The 22,594-nt window shown below is 38.1% G+C and overlaps 1 protein-coding gene across 18 annotated transcripts in view; it reads left to right on the plus strand.

Annotated features, from left to right (window-relative positions):
* Positions 1 to 22,594, plus strand: part of CADPS2 (calcium dependent secretion activator 2) — a 586,770-nt gene that overhangs the window by 444,651 nt on the left and 119,525 nt on the right. For 11 of the 18 annotated variants that reach the window (XM_045846981.1, XM_045847023.1, XM_045846989.1 and 8 more), the window contains 3 exons: positions 7,013 to 7,076; positions 10,568 to 10,691; positions 12,969 to 12,989. In XM_045846981.1, coding sequence (XP_045702937.1) covers positions 7,013 to 7,076; positions 10,568 to 10,691; positions 12,969 to 12,989 — 209 coding nt within the window. The remainder of the gene's footprint in view (positions 1 to 7,012; positions 7,077 to 10,567; positions 10,692 to 12,968; positions 12,990 to 22,594) is intronic. The other 7 variants (XM_045846998.1, XM_045847026.1, XM_045847053.1 and 4 more) reach the window with 1 other exon arrangement.

A 22,594-nucleotide genomic window follows, 5' to 3' on the forward strand; every position in this document is an offset into this window, starting at 1 on the left:
TTACCAAAACAAAGGAGAAAACAGAGAGAGGGTTAAGATCCCTGCATCAGGAAAATCACCTTCAGAGAGAAGGGAATGTGATGGCCTTTGAGCCTAGAGAGCAACCAGTACTCACTGGAACAGGTCAGAATATTCTTCAAGTAGATCAGATTGACAGCTCACTGAGACATTTTAACATTTTGAGAGATTGCCCACCTGGAATGGAGTGTGGAATTGTATTAATTAGATTGTATTAGAGTTTGGAATTGTATTAGATTATGTAAGTAAAAGCAGGATATTAAAAATGGAAACAAGTATTATAAAATAGTGAGCAGGACATAAAAAGTAATCATAGCAAAAACTGTGTCTCAGTTATCTAGGACATTTACATAACCAATATAAATAGATACTGAATTTAGATCTAACTCCCCCAAAATGACGTAACCATATTGGAAGGATGGGAAAGACAGGAATTATGTTTAGGGTGGGGGAAAGTAACCTTAACAGGGAAAAAAAGAGCTTATATATCTCAGATGAAATAATAGGGAATGATATTTACATATTCACCCCCCTATCTGAAACAAAAAAAAAATTTTTACAAACAAAATATTTGGGAAAAAGTGCTTTTAAGACATTAAAAATAAGCAATGAATAACATTACTATATTTTGCCATGTGTAATGTGCATATTTTTGCCCAAATTTTTGAGGGAAAAATAAGGGTGTACATTATACATGGGTAGTACTAGTTCTGTATCTACATAAATGTTTTTAATTCTTTCATTTATGCTTATGCATTAAAAGTGTAACTCTAGAAAGCAATAATGACATCCATATGCAAAACAATACACTAGAATATGATCATCAGTTTTGTTTCTAAAAAGGAATGCATAAAAAATTGAATTAAAAATTAAAAGATTTTTTACTGAAAGTTTGGGCCAAAAACATGGGTGTTCATTATATATGGGAGTGTATTATATACAGCAAAATGCAGTTATTCCTGAGAGCTGGGAAACAAATGAAGTCCTTTAATTGCCCCTGCCAACTGCAAGGAGAGCGTTTCCAGGCCAAGGCCCAAGGAGAAGGAACCCAGATGGACCCCAGTGGACATCCTGACTTGAGGAGGCTGGGCTGGGAGTCCAGGGAGGCCAAGGCAGCCAGAGTTTGCAGGTCAGCATTCTGAAGAAGAGAGAGCAGAGACCCTGCAGGCATCTGCTGAAAGTCGCCCTGGAGGCTCCTCCCTGTGCCTGTGAGGCAGTGATCCTAAATCAGGCAGACAGCTGTGTTGAAAGGATCCCAGGGGAAAATCCCCCAAACTAACACTAGGCTGGTTCCAGTTTCTCCTACCCGGAGTGGGAGCTTTCTAATTCATGAGCATGAGGTAGAGTACTCACAGCATTTTGCCTGAGTAGCGGGGAAAAAAACTAACCCTAGAATAAATACTGTCATAGTCTCTCCTAATGAAAATTAAAAGCTAGATTTGGATGAATCAATGAATCAGTGTTCATGTAATTTAACAGCACTCCCAAACGAAGTTCAGAAATATTTAAAGGAATACAAAAGTATTCAGCCATTAAAAAGGTAGAATAATAAATAGTCTAGCATTCAGTCAAAAATTTCCAGGTACCCAAAGAAATAGTAAAATATGATCAAAGAGAATAAAACCAACCAAAAAAAGTGAAAAAGACACAGAAGATAAAAATTAATAAACAGTGATGTTAAAAGAATTATTACACTACATTTCATATGTTCAACCTATTAAAGTCATGTATGGAAAACTTATAACATCATACTTAATAGTGAAAGACTGAATGTTTCCAACTAAGATAAGAACAAGGCAAGGATGTCTGCTGTCACTACTTCTATTCAAGACTGTACTGATGGCGGCACTGCCAGTGTAATGAGACAGAAAGAAAGACATTCAGATTGGGAAAGAAGTAAAACTGTCTTTATTAAACAGATGATATGATTACCCATGTAGAAAATTCTATGAATATTACAAAAAAAAATGCTGTTCTAATTAATGTTAAAAAACTTGTAGGAGCCTAACTATATAAATATCAATTTGTTTCTGTATGATAGCAACAAATAAATTGAAACTAAAAAACAATGCTGTTTACAATAACAACAAAATTATTAAATAGTTAGGGTTCGATCTGTGGGAAACCTGTGCACTGAAACGTACACTTGCTGAGAGAAATAAGGGAAAACCTGAATTGATCTACATAGGCAATGCTGTCTCAGTCAAAATCTCAAAAGGGTTTTGTAGAAACTACCGACCTAATTCTAAAATCCATATGGAAATACAAAGAACTTCCATAGCCAAAAGAACTTTTCAAAGAATAACATTGGAATGTTGACACTACCTGATTTCAAGACTTACAAAGCCACAATAATCAGGATAGTGTGGTATAGAGTGTCCAGAATAGACTCACACACATGTGGTTAATTGATTTTCAACAAATGTATAAAGGCAATTTGAAAAGTATACTTTTTTCAACAAGTAGTGCTGGAACTGTTGGATATCCAAATGCAAAATATTAAACTGGATCTATACCTTACAACTGATACAAAAATTAACACAAAATGGATAGACCTGGAAAACAGAAAAATCCTGTGTCCTTGGACTAAGCAAAAATTCTTAAATAGAACACCAAAAATCAGGATTCATAAATGGCAAAATTATAACCGAGCAATCCAGGGCCTGCGCACATGGTGCCTTGATGCCTGACCTAACAATTGGTGTGGAAGAAAACAGGTTTTTACTTACAGGATTCCAACCTCAGGGGGAGAGGCGGCACTGGGAGCACTCTTGCTCCGAGCCCCGCTGTCCCATGAGACCCAGCACTTCCCTTGCTCCCCACCAGGCTATAAGCCAAAAACATGCCCAAAACTTCCCCATATCCTTATCTGTTCTTAAGCTGGCTGTGCAAACAGTTCTCCATTCTCCCTGGAAGGCACTTTCAAGGGTTTCAGAGTCCCCATCCTCTCGCAGTAGTTCTCTCCTTCACGATCTGGGATATGGTGTTCTCAGCCTCCATGTAGTACTCCAGGAAGGCATATGCCATGTTATACTGGATCACCGTGGGGTCCAGAAAGGCACACATCCCAAGAGAGGGGCCTCTCCATATGTCCTTCAGAGAAGCAGAAGTCAGCATTCCCCTGTCACAGTTCAGCATTCTAGGTGTCTCCCAAAATCCATGCTTGGTTTGACAGGTTCCCACAATTCCCAGCTCCATCAGCTCTGCCACCATGTTCTCGCAGGTTTCCCAGCAGGTCTCCTCTTTTTCACTCCAGTTCTCAATCCAAAACTGCCCGGCTTCTCCTTACTCTAAAGCATGTGGTACCTCCTTATACACCAGACCTCATGGCTGAATCGCTATACTTCATGGCCTTCCTCATGGCTACCTTCCTTCTGGCTGCCACTCATTACTGACCTTATGGCCTATGGGGAGGTCTCTCTACACCTTTTGAAACTACGTGGCTGCTACCCCATGGCTGCTACCCCATGGCTGCTCGCCTTGATTTCAAAGGCTGACCTGGAGCTTCCTACATGACCTCATATCTGGCCCCTCCTACAGTGTGCCACCTTTGCCAGTTCCCCCATATCTTCTGCCAACTTTTGGCTGCCATCTTTAACCAGGGCAAGAGTATCCCAGGACAAGGGAACCTCCACCTTCCTGCCTCTTGTACAGGCAAAGTATAAACACCCTGGCTACATCACAAGACACTGACTGCTCTTTTAGTCATGTCCATATTTCGTATGTGGCAGCAGCATAACTATTAACTTGCCTTTTGTTTTGAAAAGTATCGTAACTGCTATATCCTTCCCTTCCCCCATCCCTCAACCATGGGCTGTGGGGAGTATTTTCAGAAACCCCCGCCAACTCTGCACCACGTTACAAAATGTTGCCTTGAACTAAATCAACATTAGGAACTTTTGATCTTCCAAAGACATTTTTAAGGGACTAAAGAGAGAAATCTCAGAATGTGAGAAAATATTTGTACGTTATATACCCCACAAAGGACTTCTACTCAGAATATGTAAATAACTCTTAAAATTTAATAAGAAATGAAATATCAGTAAAAAGATTGTTTTTAGGTATTTCTTCATGCTTTTAGATATTTCTTCAAAGATATATGATGGTGAAAAGGAATATAAAAGGATGCTCAATATCATTACTCTTTAGGGATATAGAAATTAAAACTACAGTAAGATGCTCCTACATACCTATTAGTATAACTAAAATTAAAACACTGACATAACAGCCCTAGTTGGTGTTGGCTCAGTGGAATGAGTGCCGGCCTGCAAACCAGAGGGTCGCAGGTTCTATTCCCAGTCAGGGTACATGCCTGGGTTGCAGGCCAAGTCCCCAGTGGGGTCATGTAGGAGGTGGCCACACATTGATGTTTCTCTCCTTCTCTTTCTCCCTCCCTTCCCCTTGCTCTAAAAAGAAATAAAATATTTTTAAGAAGAGATTAAAATGGTAAAACCACTTTGTAAAATAGTTTGCAGGCTTTTAAAAATTTAAATACCTAACACGACCCAGCCATTCCCCCCACCCAGGTATTACCCCAAGAGAAATGAAAGCATATTTCCACACAAAGATTTAACATGAGTATCATACCAGGACTACTCATAATAGCCAACATAGGAAAACAAGCTAGATGACCATCAGCAAGTAAACAAACAATGTATTGGAATAGAAAGGAGTGAACTATTGATACATACAGTAGCATGAATGAATATCAAAATATGCTATGTGAGAGAAGTGAGATCCAAAAAAGTACATATTATATGATTCCTTTTCATTATAGAAGATATGAACTAATACAGATGACAAAAAGTAACTCAGGGTTGCATCAGCCCCAGAGTTGGGGAGGAAATGTTCGGGGGTCATGGATATGCACCTTACCTTGACTGTAGTGGTGGTTTCATAGACATATGTCATAACGTATACATTGAATGCTTGAAAAGTGTAGCTTATTGTATGTCACCTATATCTTTAAAGCTATTTGTTAAAAAAAGTTGAGTGCTTCTCTTCCATAGTGGGATTGTAGAGTAATACCTAAAACTGAAATACCAAGCAAGTGAGGTGTAACTGACCTAAAGGACTTTTGTTTTTCATAAAAAGCCTTTTAGAATAAGTTTCCTCTTTGGCTATGTGGATAAATAACTTTTATTAAAAAAAGTACTATGTTTAAAAGTGGCCAAGTAAAAGAAATGTCTTCATCATGTCTGCATTTAGAAATGTTTAAATGCAGGCTCATTTATCTGTAATTAATTTACTAAAGTGGGAATAAGAAGGATTTCAGTTTATTCCAGTTAGGGATTAAACTTGGTTGAATTTTATTAGATAATTGAGTATTTCCCATTTTATGTTGCTATTATAGAGCTGCTAAAGTGGCAAAAACCAAAAATATCTATCTGAAAGGCAAAACAAAAATGATTCCCTTCTTTTAAAATGTGTTTTGTAAAGATTAATTAAGCTTCTGTGTAGTTATTTTCTGTACTTTATTGATTCAGGATTACTTGTACTCTGTAAATGTGTTGAATTATTTACACGTCATGGGCAGCTAATGCTAATTCAGAACATGCCCAGTGGGACCTCAGAGCCCTGAAATGCTAAATGTAATCTGGGGATCAGTAACATTCCATTCATAAAATGCATCACCTACAGGTTAATGGAAATAAACAATAGGCAAGACAATGAGTGGATTATGCAAATGCACTGAAAAGATTTAAGCAAGAGGAGGGGACAACAAGAAACTAATTTGTGTTTTATTTAAACGTGGATTAAGGTTTATGGTACACAAAATGATTAAAACTACTCTGCTAATTTGCTAATGATCTAAGAAGCACCACTGCACAGCAAAAACTATCAAAATAAATCCGCTGTGGCTTTTTTGTATGTGGGAGAGGCATACAGGCTGCAAAGAGGCAAGATGACATGCAGGGAACCCTTAGCAGGAAATGAACAGTATTCTAAAGAAAAATTTGAGTGACTACATTTATATGACATTTATCTGAGAAAAAAAGTTTCATGAAACTAAAACTCAGTCTTTATATTCAATTACTGCTTTGTGAGAAATCAGTTTTTTTCTTTTTCATTAAAATTTGATCCTGTAAAACAAATTAACTTTAAAATACAAGTACTTTTATAGGGCATCTTGTACAAATAACAGCATGAAAGGAAATTCATTGTTAATTACATCTTAGATAATATGCCTACTAAAGTTCCTGAATAATGGCAAAAAGACATGGGAAGATGTAAACTTACTTTCAAGCTACTGGTTTGGAGATTTCTAAGTCCGAGCAAGGTAGCAGCCTGAGGACAGCCCAGCTGCCTCTAGCACTTGATCTTGGGGCATTGGCAATGATCAGGGACATTCAGCAAAGTAAGGAGTTTGCAGCAGGATCAAGTGGCCCTGACATTCTGTACTGCTTAAGTGGAAAGTGACCTGAAGAGGAGCCCCCATTGTAAAGAGCAATACATTTGTCACCACCATGTGACACTAACTTCTGAGGAGCCCACTCCAGCTCCCAGCCACTGGCCTGTCCTTCAGTTGTTGGTGTATTAGGAATGTGTGGGCTATGAATCCTCCGGATAAATGACTCTGCTGGCAAAACAGCTGCAGAAGGTTTGGGTGTGCTGTGTGAGGAGGTTGGAGAGTTAGGCGCCAGTGTAGGCAGGCAGATATCAGGAAAGGGGGGTACGACATTAGTAGAGAATGTATTTTAAGTATCTCTTCACTCACAAGAGCCTAGTAGTTCTCTCTTGATTACTGTAATCTTTCTGCACCTGTATCATCAAAACTTTAGGACCTTTTTCACCACAGTTTGTACCCTTATTGTCTAAGACATTTAAATCATGGGACTAGGTAAATGTCAACATTAAAATTTTCCCAGGTGGGCTGATGCTATTTTAACTACTTTTCATTATTCTGAAATCATTCCAGGTAATAGCTAAGGGAATTATTTAGCAGTTTGGATATGAAATGTTTGACCTTTTGTTCCTCCTTTTGTTTTTGAAGATACTGTTTTCCCTTCGGACGACCTGAAGGTGCTCTAAAAGCTACGCTTTCCTTACTTGAAAGGGTATGTTCAAACATTACTTTGTAAACACTGTTCACGTTGTCATTCGCTGTGAGTTTTAGCTATTGAACTAGGCAGTCTCATTCCTCATGGGTCTGTTGTCCTCTCAGTACACTGCATTTCATCAATTTTTCACACTTTCTTGCTACATTCAAAATGTTCCTACATACTGCTTCTTCCTTCCCAAAACCTTTCTGAAGCCTGTGCTGCTACCATATGCTGAGTCCATGGAATCTTTTTGGTAGTTAATCTGTTTTTTTCCACCTTTTTCTCCTCTCATGAAATAGTCTTTTTTTAGTCAGTTAAGTATAACTGTCTTTCAGACTTCAGAGTTGTCTTTCATAATCTCCCCTGACTTGTTTGTACTTCTGCCTGTCATATTCCTCATATTTATGAGTTTATCATATAATATTCACAAACATATTGTTCCTTTTAATCTAAATTCATCTCAAAATTTATTTCAGTTCAATCTGTGTGTTGCTTTAAATGAATTCATGAACCATAGAAATTCATTTCGCCTCAAAAAATAAATAGCAAATGAGGTTTCATATCCATGCTAAAAAATTGTTCATTAATGGGGCAAAATACAATCAGAGGTGTTGAAACATGGTAACGGCTGTAAGAGGGAGGGAGGAGGTGGGGACTGGCTGAAAAGTGAAGGGAGTAGACAAAGAACATGCACACAGGACCCGTGGACATGGACAACGGTGTGGGGATGACTGGGAGTGGAGGGCGGGCTGGGTGGAGGGGGGCAAAGGGGCGAAATTGGGACAATTATAATAGTATAAACAATAAAATATTTAAAAGAAAAACATTGTTCATTAATGAAAGTATATTCTCTACTCCTGTTTTTTGTGGTAGACTGGGTTTGGAAGGGAAGTATCATTTTCATTTGTCTATAAAACTATTCCTATGCCCCTTGGAAGCTAACAGGTAGTGTGGACAACTCCTGGTCATTATCAGTGTTAAAGGACATTTAGGGGTCATCTGTAGCCCATGTTTTGATTATCCGGGTTCTGATTTATTGACTTCAAGCACTTGTTCCTGCCCATTTTCCTGCCCAGTGAATTCTAGGTATTGCATTGTTTATTAGCCCCTCTATGAAAAGCAAAAAGGGAAGACATTTTCAGGGATTTAAGGATTTGGGAGATGAGGGCTAGAACCTAGTGGCTAAAATGAGGTCTTCACTAATAGATTGGTTTTATCTACATATCCCTGTGTTATCCTTGATTCCTGTGTGTTGTGTAATAGAAATATTATTGTGGAAATTACCTGTTTTATTAGAATTTTTATAATGTTAAAAGCTACATGCTACATGCAACCCAAGCTTTTCGAAGTATAGATTTTATCCTATTAAGGTATTATAGATATGATAAAATCCTGAAAGATAGCTTTACTTTTGGGAACTGAATCCCATGCTGAATACCTCCTGCAGCCCCTCTGTGAACTGGTTTCCATGGTAGAGCTCCCTCCACCCCTCCCCACCTCCCACAGGGCAGAGTTAGTGGGAGGAGAGGTGCCCTCATGCCCTGCACTGATGAGGCAGGATGAACAGTGACCTTTATTCCAGTTATAGTCACAAATCAGATCTCTTGCTGAATTGAGAGAGAAGTGATAAAAGCTATATCTTCATTCTCATGGCTTTGTACTTACTGACATCTTAGTAAAATGAAGTAAAATCTGCAGGTAAATTTTTATTTATTTTTATATTTCATTTTCCTTTTGGAGAGAAGGGAAGGGAGGGAGAGAGGTAGAGAGAGAAACATCAGTGTGCCAGAGATCCATCAGTGGATTGACTCTCACAAGAGCCCAACTGGAGACCTGGCCTGCCACCCAGGCATGGGCACATGGGAATCGAACCAGCAACCTTTCGGTTCTCGGGCCAGCACTTAATCCACTGAACCACACCAGCCAGGGCTACAGGTGAATTCTTGATACTTATGATACCTTGGAGAACAAGGGGAGGAAGCGTGAAACAGAGGTTGTGTCTCCCTTTTTGCACTCGTCAACACTTCTTCTGCACTTGCCAGGAAAGAGGCTTCAGTTCCCCCCTCTCTAAATTGAGTGTCCAACTCTTATATAATAAGAAGTATTGCCTGATTTCAACCCTGGACTCACCTCTGTAACAGATATACACATTCTAATTTTAACAGCTATTTGTATTTAAAAGTGTGCCACCATGGTAAGGCCTGATAGTAAGTTTGTGATTCTGTATATGGTGCAAAATTAATCTTAAATTCAAATTTTTGTAATAATGACATTAAAAACAGTACTGTTTGTATATTTTCTACTGTAAGGAGAAGGATTTTTCTGGCTATAGAGTAATGTTCAGTTCAAAATAAAGTGTAAATGTACGTCTGTGTTAAAGATTTTTAATATGAGAGTATTAACACTAAATGAAGTTGATGGTGAAGCAGCTTTTAAATGACAATTTACTGTTTTCAAAAGGAATCCTTGCCTAACAATATAAAACTATGTTGTCAGGATTATCAATGCTAGAATGATTGAACAAATTTGAGATTATAAGGTCCTTAGTGCCAAGGATGATTGAAAGAGAATGAAATAATACAGCAGAAAGTGGGTATTTTCATACTTTTTTATTATTACCTTCAAGATAAAAGACAAATAGGATAGCAAAAACACTTAAGTTATTGTCTTCTCTATAGTAATAGTTTACTATATACTTTATAATTTGAATGTAAGCAAAGCAAGAAGAAAAACCCATTAACTACATGGAAAAATAAAGTAATCAGAATTTATCATGAGCCATTTTATCACCAGGAAAGTTTTAAGGAAAATTATTGGAGTCATTAAATGGTTCTTAAGTACACTACACTTTGAATTTTTGATATAATTGTATTTTCCCCTTGCCAGTAGATATATTTTTAAAGGAAAAATCCAAAAACACAAGTTAGGAACCCAACATAAAGTTTTTTTCCCTAAATTCATAAAGTTTTTATGTATTTTAACATTTGATACTACATTTCACTAAGAAAGAAGTTTTTTTCCTCCTCAGTGTATCATAGTAACTAAAGTTTAATTAGTGAAAGTGGTCCTGATTTGTATAGAGCACAATAAAAAGATGCTTATTCTTAATGGAGTTTTGTTATTGTTTTCATCTGTGTTGCTGAAAATATTTAAAGCTTTTAAGTTAGAGATGTGGAAGACAAACTTTGTTTATTACTTGTCCCATGGACAGTAATCCCGCTCTGAAACAGCTGCTGCAGTGGCGTCATGGGTCCCTGGAGGAAGAGTGACAGCCACACTGAATGGTCGCTGGGCCTATGGGAGGTTTTGAAGTGCACAAATGAGGCCCAGACAGGAGGAGCCAAGACTGGAGGATTACTTCCCAGTTGGGAAGTGCCGACTCATTACCTCCCCCAATGTTACCTCACACCACTCCTACTAATAGTCAGGTCTAGAACAATTTGTGTAATTTGTTTTAGTATTTTATGCAATTATCTCTCTCTCCCTCTCCCTCTCCCTCTCTTTAGGTTTTAATGAAAGACATCGCCACTCCTGTACCAGCAGAAGAGGTGAAAAAAGTGATCAGAAAATGTCTGGAGAAAGCTGCCTTGATCAATTACACTAGACTCACAGAATATGCCAAAATAGAAGGTCAGTGCAGTGAGCAACTGCCGACATGGCAGCGAGAGCCAACAATGCCTATTAACTGAATTTTCTGTGAGAAGCCCTTTCGTTTCCTGAACAAACCTGTACCATGGCAAAGGGAAATGTCTCATTAAAATCTCAGCTGGTGAACTAAAGAGCTTTTTCCTATTCATTGCTTTAATATGCCTCCTGGGACTCTGCTTGAATGAAAGACCCAGGATTCGTGCTTAAGTTGTCCTTTGTTCTTATTTTGAGATTGCAAGAAGCCAAAAGGTGTTTTCTGGGGTTGCATTTTTGACATTACTGTATGTCTAGCGTTTAAACTATGGACAGTGTGTTCTTTCCTCATCAGTAACAGTGCAGTGTTACATAATTGTATTTTCCATTCTGCATTGTCACTCAGAGAAGGAAGCAACTTGTCCATTATCATGAGGGCTAAAATAAACTGATAGAATTCCTTGCAACTTTTAATTGCTTATAATATATTGATGCATTTGGAAGATTAGATCTCTTGAGAAAACTGTACATTTTTTCTCTTTCTTTGGGTTTTACTCATTAAGGATACTGAGATTTAAGATGTTTAGAACTAAGTAGATTTAAAATTTTGGCAAAGTCACACAGTTTTTACTCAAAAACCTTTTGATTGATATAATTAAAAGTAATAGAAAGAACCTTAAATGTTTTGCTCTAATTATAAAACTATCATGTACAACACATGTAGCACAAACTTAGGGAGGAAAAAAGTTTGCAATGTTAAATATTTATCTCTAAAAATAAAAAAATCATCCATTAAAAATTTTTAGTAACTTTTAATATTAAACTGTACATAAATTTTTAAATCACTATTATGATAGTTCCATCAAAATTGGGACAATGAAAAAGATGATTATAATGGGCTGTGTTTTATCATTTTCTCTCTCCAAATCTGATCAATCTTTGTAACAAGCGTGTGATAACCATCCTCCTGAGTGATTAACAAAAAAGCCATCCCATCACTATAGCAACCAATATTATATCACAAGAGTAACAACATGAAACCTCCTTAGTTACCAGTTTAACATCATTAATTATGATATCATGTTGTGTTAAAGCACAAGCAATGAATATTAGATCATTTGGGGAAAGTGGAAGATAAACAGATTGGTTTTCACATTTTGAATACTCAGTTTTCATGTTTTGGGAATAGTGGGTGTTGTATATATGGATTGAAAGAATTAATATAAAAATAGACATACTAAAACCTTTCAAATATGGCAAAGAAGAAAATGTTTGTGTGTTACCTGAATAAATGCAATATTGCTTTATCCAAATATTACGAACCCTATCCAAAAAAAAATGAGAATCTTTTTGTTCTTAACTGTCTATTTTAGTTAATTGTTTTGACTTCTACCTTATCCAAGAATACTGAAAACATATGCAGTGTGTGTATATATACACACCATATTTTTTGGACCATAAGACACACCTAGGTTTTAGAGGAGGAAAATAGGAAAAAAAATTTTTGAAGCAAAAAATATGGTTAAATATTTAATAACGTAAATGACATAATGTTTCACTAGTGTAAATGTAAACAGAACTCAACAGCAGCATTAACAACCATTATTCTTCCCAAATTTGGGGGGGATGTGCATCTTATAGTCCAAAAAATACAATATTTTATATATATATATAAAATATATTTTCATATATATAGTTTATCTCTGTATTTAATTCTTAGTCATAAAGTACCTTGTAATATGGACAAATGGAGAATCTTATTTGTACACAAACATGGGCTTTCTCATTAATCAGCTAGATAGGCAGACATGGCAACACTGGTGATCAGAAAGGTGTAGTTATTCTTCTGGGTCACGCATTAAAACAATCCTACATTAGAGAAAAGCCTCTAATAGGATCAAGTGGTCAGTGAGCTGAGTCAATAGGACCCCAGTGGCCAGTGGTCCCACCTTTTCTCTTTCTGGAGTCACCCTCTCTCATCTCCAGTCCAGTGTGAGAGTATTCCAGACAATGGAACCGCAGAAATCTAGTCAGAAAGGACTACTCAGCAATCTCATTTTGAAAAAACAACAAAATGCATGCTTATTAGATGAGAAAAACTTCCATGCTTTTTACAATATTACCTCTTTTTCGTATCTTAGAAAATAAAGAGTGTTTGATTTATGCTTAGAATCAGACCAAGAACTAAGTCAAATTTAAGTTCTTGGCTTGATTGGCCTTTGGTATTACGTGAGCAACATGGGTAGAGTTTGCTTTTCTCCTAAATTGTCTTTTCTTATGTTTTAGGCCCAGCAGAAAAGGAAACAGGTAACTGATGTTTGTGCATGCACGTGCCATTATTTCTGATGTGGTGCTGTTGTGTTTTGATACTATGAATGACTCTCTTCTTTTCAGGGGCTCCTACTAGATCACTTAAACTAAAGTAGTGAAAATACTTTGATTTTATAAGAACTATTGCTAATGCTTTGTAGGAAAAATATGGGACATTTACCTCTGTAAAAGTTCAGCACTGGTTTTTAAAATGAATTTAAAGTGAAACACCTGAGGCTGTATTAATGTTATGCATTATGCTTTAAGCATGGACACTAATTTTATTTGGAAGCTGCCGCCAGTGTTTGAAGGGCTCTTACAACTGGAAAAAGAGAACCATCTTTCCTTTATCACTCCTGAAAAATAACATGAGAGTGAAAAGCATAAATGCTATTAAATAAAAAATAAGCAACTCTTAACTTTGAAAGTGGTTAATCACAGGAATGAGCAGAGGTTATGAAATCCCAAATCAAGAAATGGGAAAGCGTTCTCTGGGTCTCTAAATTTTAAATGACTTTGTTGCTTTTTTTCTAGTGTCACTTATCACAGTTGTAATTATCTTAGTTACACATGCCTCCACCGTGCCTCTTTATCCTACCTATCTCCTCTTTAGCCCCTTGAAGGCAAGGTCTTTACTGAACTTGTAGTCCAAGGTTACTGTTCTATTGCCAGTCACTGAGGCTCAGCCACATGGCACCTTGACACATGACCCAACAATTAGTATTGAAGGAAACAGGTTTTTATTTACAGGATTCCAGCTTCTGGGGGGTGGAGAGTAAGGGCGCTGAAAGCACTCCGGCTCATAGCCCTGTTCTCCCATGAGACCCAGCACTCCTTTGTTCCCCAAAAGGCTATAAGCCTAAACCATGCCCAGAAATTCCCTATATCCTTATCTGTTCTTAAGTCAGCTGCACAAATGGATCTCCATCCTCTCTGGAAGGTGCTCTTGTGGGTTTCAGAGTCCCCATCTTCTCTTAGGAGCTCTCTCCCTCAGGGTCTGGAGTACGTTGTTCTCAGCCTCCATGTATGTAATGACTCAGGGAAACATGTGCCGTGTTACTCTGGATCCTGGTGGAGTCCAAGGAGGCACACTTCCCAAGAAAGTGGCTTCCCCATACATCCTTCAGAGAAGCAGAAGTCTGTAACTCTGTTCACAGTTCAGCTCCAAGTATCTCTCACAAATCCATTCCTGGTTAGACAGGTCCCCACACAGCTCCATCAGCTCTGCCGCCATCTTCTTCAGGCAGACTTCCCTGCAGGTCTCCTGTCCTACACCAGACCTGGTAGCAGACCCTTTGCTACATAGCAGACCACATGACGGACTGGACCAGTCCTAACACCCTTTCAGGCCACGTGGCTACTTCTTGCAGTGGACTCCCCCTCTCTTTCAGCCCACCCTCATTTTAAATGCTTGTAACTTCCTTTGTGACCTCATAGCTAGCCCCTCCTATGAGGCACCACTTTTGCCAGTTCCACCTGTATCTTTTACCTTCTTTCAGCTGCAGTCTTTAGACAGGGCAAGAGTTCCCTATGACGCAGACATCAGGGGTGGCCATCCACCTCCCCTGGCTGTGTCACGAGTCACTGAGTCACTATACGCTCTTAAAAGTCACATACACCTTCTGCCCTAGGCAGCAGCCCTCTCATTCAAGAAAGGCACAGCTATTAACTTGCCATTGTTATGCAAAGTATCTTAAACACTATATCATCCACTTCCCCCCCAATTAAAGGTTTGGGGATTTTCTCCTATTTCTTGGGACCCCCACTCAGTACCCCATTACACCAGCACCTAGGACTATGCAATGACACAAGCAGGTACTTAGTACTTTGGGGACAAACAAGAGGTTAGTTAATTTCACCTGAAAGCAATGGAGGGAGAGATGAGCAATGAACTTTTCTGGTCCTAGTTTGCTTGACTTAGTCAAATTTTGCATGCATCATTATAGACAAGTTTGCTTGGGTTGTTTTGAACTGAAGTCTTCTACTAAGGGCTTTGTTTCTTTCTCTTTTTCCTGTGTGTTTCTATTCTTTTCCAGTATTTGACCCCAGAAATAGTCAGGAACAAAAGACTCAGAGCCAGGCAAAGGGGAAAGAACACACCTACAAGGGATCGCTAGAGTCCACTTTAGAAAAAATCAACTGGAAAGCACCTGAGACTGCCGGTCCCTTTTATGACAGCCCATTGTGAGAGCAACAGTCCCGTGCTCTTTAACAAACTTCTCCAAAACCTCTTATGGTATTTTATCCCTCACAGCATTTCTGGTTTATAGTTTGCACAGAAGCCCAGGGTTGTTAGAGGCTTTCCCACTGCCAGAGAGTAAATTAGCGGGCCAGCTGGGAGCAGCGTCAGGTGTCCTGATCCCCATCCGCAGAGGCCCTGCTCCTCCCCCTGTGGGAAGGGGTTGCAGCCACCTTCGTGAAGGGTGGGGCAGAGGCTGTTGCCCTGTTCCCATTAAGAGGCCAGAGAAGGAAGCTTGCTGCCTTCTGGAACCTAACCTCACACGTACTTAACATCCACACCACTGCCCAACTGCACAGTCTGACTCTAGAAAAAACATCTTTTAAAATTTAAATGCTTGCCTAGAGGGGAAAAAAAATCAGTATAGCCTCAATAATTTAAATGGGTGGAGGGAAAAGCTAATCTCAATTGAAGAATGTTCTCAAGTAACGGAAGAGAGGTTTTTAAGATGTTATATTCCTGTGGTTGCATTTGGTTGCAAGTTAACAAGGTTACTTAGCAATATTTTGGAGGTGTTTTTAAAATTGAGAATATCAACTACATGTGTAAGAGTGAAAATGCTTATTAAGACTTTCAAATGGCACTCCTGTGAGCATTATAATCATTCTCCATTGTTAGTTTGTAGAAAAGAGTAAAATTGTGCCCAAAATTTGTCATAATTTTGTGATCTATTGACTGCCTGTTGCCCCAAAGTATTTTTATTTACATTGCTGCAGTAGTTCCTTAAACAACTCTTCAAAATAGATATTTTACAAAATTAATTGAGACTTCAGAAAAAGTTAGCAATTTGCACAAAGTTGTCTTTTTGCTGTTAAAATTCAACATACCAGAGATGCGCGCCCACGTCCCCCAGACAGCAGAGCTGTGCTCGTGCTCTGTCCGCTGGCAGCCCTGCCTCCCAGGCTGTCTGGTTGGAAGCAGTGGCATTTTTTTAAAAACACCCGTCACATCACAGAAGTCATTTTTTTTCAAAAATATTTAATAACCAACCCTTATATGCACTTTATATGTACCCATTCATTCCTTACAATTCTTTATAATAAATACTGTTATTACTACTTTTTCAGGAATCTGAAGCAGAGAGGTTACTAGACCAGCTGGCCATGTAGCTGATTAGTGGGAGATTAGAAACACTGTGTAATTGTTATATAATAATAGAGCTATCTTCTTATTTTCCTGTTTCTTCCTCTGTCCCCTTCTCAGTAAGCTTGTATAGTTAGAGTTGCACTCAGTCAAAACGTAGCTGAGGGGGTTCTGGAACGGTGCTCTCTGCAGAAATTGACAGAAGCCATATGTGTAACTTAACATTTTCTGGTTGTCACGTCAAAGAGGTGAAATTAATTTTAACAAGGTAGTTTATTTAACCCAATGTATCCCAAATATTATCTTGTAAAATGTATTCACTGTACAAAATTATTGAGATACTTAACATTACTTGTTTTCATAGACTGTCTTTGAAATCTGGTGTGTATTTTACTCTCACAGCCCATCTGCCATGTGTGGCTAGTGGCTGCTGAATTGGACAGCACAGGCTCCTAGTGTAGGGCTGAGTTGGACTCGAGAATCTGAATCTTTACATTTTTCCCCACATATCTTCAGTGTCAGGTGTTGAAAGATTAAAATGTGTAACATTTTAATTGAGACACCCCAACTAAGAGTATCTCTCCCTCTTCCCTGCTTTATTTTTCTCTGTATCACTTACGATTTAACATATGATATAGTTCATTCATGCAACTCTTGGCCTAGAATGTTAGTCCCACAAGAGCAGGGCTTTTGGATTTTAATAACTGCTGCATCTCCAGTGCCAAGAAAAGTGCCTGGTACATATTTAGTACTCGCTAAATATTTATTGAATAAATGAGTGAGTATATGGCACAAAAAGCGATCATGCTATTTACAGCAGAGAGAACATCTGTAAACTGGCAAGCTGGCTTTCAAAAGGTCATTCAAACCAGTCACTGAATAATTAACAATGAAAGAGGAAAAACTAAACACTTAAAAATAACAAGATGGAAAAAAATTAAACTAGGATTTTATGTCGTTGTTGGGGGAAGGGCAAGGGGCAGAGGTTATAGATCACAGTTGCATTAACAATATCTAGTAACTTAACCTGTTTCAGTTCCTATAATTCAACATGATGCTCAGTTTTGAGTCATTCTTTTTAATCCTTGGGAAATCTTCAAATTCTCCATTGGCAGCATAAATTTGCTGAGTAAAGGGATTTTACAACTTTGAAATAGATGAAATAGAACAAATTAACTTAGTCTAAGTGCCTTCTATCCTTTTTGGGGAACTATTTGCATGTGTTTTATGAGAACAGATAATTTATTTTTAGAACATAAAATTTCTAGAAAGTTATTTTTTTAATTTTAAAAATGCTTGAGATTTACACTCATAAAATCAACTAGTTTTCTTCTTTGGTTTAATTTAATCATTAACTGTACTATTTATGTGATAGTATGATCCTTTTTATTTGTTATCTAAGATTCAAAATGATACTGAAACTTCATTTTTCTAATTGATTTTTTAATCACATGCTGGTTGATGCCATTATTTTTAAAAAAGAAACAATTTTTTCTTCAATTCGAGGAATGTCTTATAGACAACAATAACCATAATATATCTAATAACAGTCCTATCTTTCTCCTGAAAATGACTTATCATATAGTGACTTACGATAAAAGAAGCGAGAACCACAATTTAGAGCTTGCCTTGTCCTGAGATCTTTTCATAGATTTAGTACTTAGTAGGTTTATTGTGAATCCAGGAGTATGGAAACGCCCTAAACAAAAGGTAGCAAGGGATGAACAGGCAAGGTCTTTGCAGTGAGCCTCTGTCTGGGCCCTCTGGTTGCCGGGTGCCCCGGTGTAACCCCCAGTGCTCTCAATTGCAGTCTCAGTTGACCGGGATGGAAATGCTTTCCCAGAGGGCTGGCTGGCTGCTGACTTCCTCTGAGAGGAGAAGTTGCACTGTGGCAGTCCTTGTGCCATTAGGATGTGTTTGCCATCTGGGTGGCATTTTAATTTAACACTCGATTGTCGATGTAGTGAAGAATAATAAATAAATAAAATCTGTTCTGCTTAAAAATGTGTGTGTGTAGAAGGGAGTCCATTTCTGCTTTTGAGTCACCTAATGATTTAGGAACAGATTGATTGATTTAATATCTGGCTCTAAATCAAAGAACAACTTGTCTTTTTCATTAGATTTTTGAGAAAATCATATAAATCTGTAATGTAGTATGTTTATGTATAGTAAAAACTCATTGCTTGAGCTACACTGATTTAGTGTCTGTGATCATACAGATAGAGACCAAGTTAAAATTTATTTTTGTACTTTATATGAAAAAAAGCTATGAGTATTTTTCAGATGGTCAATGAACTATTTAAATGACCTAAGAGGATATTTTTTTCTGATAGCAATAAATTACTTTGATTCCCATCATCTAATATGATACAATTGAAATATTAATTTTTAACTATTCTTATTAATATGTTCTCATCAATATTTGAATTAGATGTCTTTAACACCACTCCCTTGCCACACCATTAGCTTAATCTGTATAATATATACACCACAAAGTATTAAGACCATATTCCCTTTTAAGTACTACGTAAGGATTACAAATCACTATAGCCTTTTCCACCTCTGATCTGGAATGAATGAGGATTTCTAGTCTGTTTATTTGCTCAGCCTTTCTCCCACTATCTCACTAGCCATTCAAGACAACAACCCAACAATATATAATTTGCATTCACACCAATTAGTTTGCTCACAACAATGTTGACAGATTAATTCTATATATCAGAAGATGTTTGGAGGACATAACAAACAGGAGTTGCAAGGATTATTGACTAGAAGGGGCAAATGAAGACAGTATTTGCTTATGCCTCACAGTGCTTTAAAGCTCTGTGCGTACCTTCGGTTAGCTTAAAACATGAAATGCGTATAGTGCAGCGTCTTAGTTGCTCTTTACATACTTAGCTAACTAACCAACTAAGTGAAAAGTCAAGTGAGAACACAAGGACTGCCTCAGACACCTGTGGCGATGACGTGATGGTGTGCTTGCAGCACCCTCGGGGCCTCTGTGACCAAAGGAAAGGACAGGCGTCCTGTCAACTCCAGACAAACCATGAAGACACTTAAGGACACTGAGCTCCCTCCCTCTAGAATTGGTTCTGAGTCTGCATTCCTTTACACCCGCCCCCTTTTAAATCTGGGTTGAATTCTGGGAAAGCTTCGGTCCATGTAAAACAACTTCTGGGAGCACTGTCATGCCGCACTCTGCTTTCGGCTTTCCATCCTTATGTCGGAACCAGCGTTACCAGCTCGGACGATTTGTCAGCCTCTGCCAAGGTGTTCAGTGACCTAAACAAGAGGCACCTTTCTTTAACCCACAGTCTTTGTCAATGAGTCATCCATCCTTTCTCTCCTTATTTTAATGTAATTTATTTTTGTAGGGTGAGTTATAATAGATAAGAGCAATCTCAATCAGGAATGGTCACAGCTAATCACATATATAAAAATGAAAACTTGATTCAGCCTTGAACAATGTTAATGTTCTCTTTTCAAATCAGGCTATCATAGGAACTGGATCTTAAGTTTAAACAATGTGGGCAGGCACTTCCCTTTCAACCTTGTAAGCACAGTACACGTAGTATGCATAGTACCCATAATATAGTACTCAGCTTTCTAGCTCTGTACCTAAAACTTATTGGCTCCACAGTTACCCGTATCTCCTGTTCTCCGGCATCAAGGAATATGAGGTGTCTTCCTCTTCAAGGCAGACTCTTCCACCTGTGATAGTGACCCCGATTCTACCCACCTCCTCCTTTATGATGGATGTTATTCCACCATATATCCCTTCTTTTTCCTGTAGCTTTTATCTCTGCCTTCTTTCTACGTACATAGAGGTGGGTACCTTCCATCCTTCCATCTATAACCATGTTGTCTTTTTAAAAATGCCTTAACCTGAACTGTACATCTCCTTCCAGCTGCTGTCCAAAGAGTGGTGTACAGTTATCCCTTGGTATCCAAAAGGAATTAGTTCCAGGACCCCCTGTGGATACAAAAGTCCCTGTTACCCAAGTTCGTTTTGTAAAATGGCATTGTATTTGCATATAACCTAAGCAATCCCCCCATATACTTTAAATTATCTCTAGATTACTTATAGTGCCTAATACAATGTAAATGCTATACAAAAGATTTTATACTGTATTATTTAGGAAATGAAGAGGAGAAGAAAGTATGTTTATGTTCAGTAGAGGTGCAACCATTATAAACCTATAATTTACATACTGCACATCAGCAACAATGTAACAGTTTTCCCTGAACATTTTCTGTCCACAGTTGTTTGAATCTACATATGCGGAACCTTGGATACAGAGGGCAGACTGTACATTAAACTGCATTTCATTCATGTTAGTTCTCTGCCCAAAGGGGTCTGGCTTCCAATCCCATTGACCTTTCTGGTGGGAGTTTCACCAGCCTGCAGCAGGGCTGGTCACTGTGAGAGTGGAAGGGGAAAAATCTTTAAATTGTATTGCCTCTTCTTTGCTTTGCCTTTGAATAATCAATTCCTTATCTTTGCCCGATGGCCAGTTTCAGTAGTATTATCAAGACAGGGTTGCAGCTATGCTGCAGTGAGATGTTGGAAACAGGCACAGGCTGAGACACCCTCAGGCGATCACCCCTTCGCTCCCACTGAAACCCCTTGGCCTAATGAAATGCAACCTAAGCAGACTATTGGTCGAATGCTGCTCCTTTGCATCTAACAGATAAATGGTGCGTCAGTGGGATTTGCCTAATGGGTTAATAGGAAAAGGAAATTATTGTTTTGGTTCTGCATTGCCTGGGCTCTCTGCTCCAGACCTAAACTTTCTCTCTTACCAAAGTCTGGCAAGGAACACGGGCAAGGGCCTGCACATGATCCCGTCCTCGGTACCTCCAAGCAATCGTGAGCTCTCAAGCCAAAATAACTAGACTTCTAGGAGTATAGTCCCATAAAAGACAATAAACTAAATGATGTGTACTACTAGAACTTATAGAACAAGAATTTAAATCAAGCATAAGAAATATTCTCAAGGGAATACAGGAAGATGCTTCCCATGTATTGTAAGAATAACAAGCCATAAAAAGTCCAAGTGGAAATACTGGATATGAAAATAATACAATTACAGAAAATACAGGATACAGAATGAATACAGCTGGAGAACAGAATTAAAGACAAACCATCTTAGTGTTACTGTGAAAATAGCTTGGACCTCGCAGGTCCTCTGAAGGTCTTGGAGATCCCCAGTGGTCCGTGGACCACCGAGAACCACTGCTCCACACCACCAGTCGGGTAGCCAGAAAAAATAAACAGAAATAAGGTACCTTTCAGAGAAACAACCAGACTTTAAGGTTTCCAGGAGTTAACTTCACCAAAAACATCTTAGACCTCTGTAAAGACAGTTTTGAAACTCAGAAACTCAGAAACTTTTATAGAAAGCAATCGAAGTAGATGCAGAGTCAGTGCATGACTTTAAGAGGAATGACTTGATAGTGCAACATATAAACTCTCCTCCCAAATTATAAGTTCACTGCAGTGTCCATCAGAATTCCCTGTTTTTTTAAGAACTTGGTAAATTTACTTTAAAATTTAAATAGAAGAATAAAAGGCACTGAATAACTAAGTCAACTTTAAAAAAAGAAAAGAACAGAGTGTAGAGACTTGCCTTGCCAGGTACTAAGACAAATTACGGGATTGTCACTGAGGCCCACAATAAGTCAGATACACGGAATAGAAAGGTAGAGACAGATTCATGTAAACTAAGTCCTCACTTAATATTCTCAATAGGTCCTGCAGCGTTAAGCTAAACAATATACAATGAAACCAGTTTACCAGAGGCTACTTGTTATAAACAAGGACTAATTTCATCTACATAACAAAACAACATGGAGTGAAATGACATTATTCAAGGACCTTCTGTGTATATGGGAGCCTTATGTGCTTCATCTATAGTGAAGTGAGACCAAGGAACAGTGGGGAGAGGATGGGTTGTTTGGGAGGTGATGTTAGAAAGAAGGGCTACATGGATAAAAAGAAGCTGAATTCCTCTTTGGTAGAAACATGTCTCTAGACAAGGTAAGAGACCTCAGTGTAATGAGGGAAATACCTACCTCTATAAATTTTTCCGTTTCTCCTTATTGTAACTATTCCCAGTTAGTATTTGACCTTTTGCTTCCTTGATGATTTTCCAAGTTCATTTAATATCTATTTCACTTAAAATAAAACTGTTTTAACTTTCTTATAAAACATAGCATGTTCTATTTTAGTTAGTTTGTTTTCTACACAGAATTATCAGACAATCATTTACACTTGAAA

Source organism: Phyllostomus hastatus, unplaced genomic scaffold (genome assembly GCF_019186645.2).
Source record: "Phyllostomus hastatus isolate PE091 unplaced genomic scaffold, TTU_PhHast_1.1 phas_contig_118, whole genome shotgun sequence".
In the NCBI taxonomy this organism is placed as follows: domain Eukaryota; kingdom Metazoa; phylum Chordata; class Mammalia; order Chiroptera; family Phyllostomidae; genus Phyllostomus; species Phyllostomus hastatus.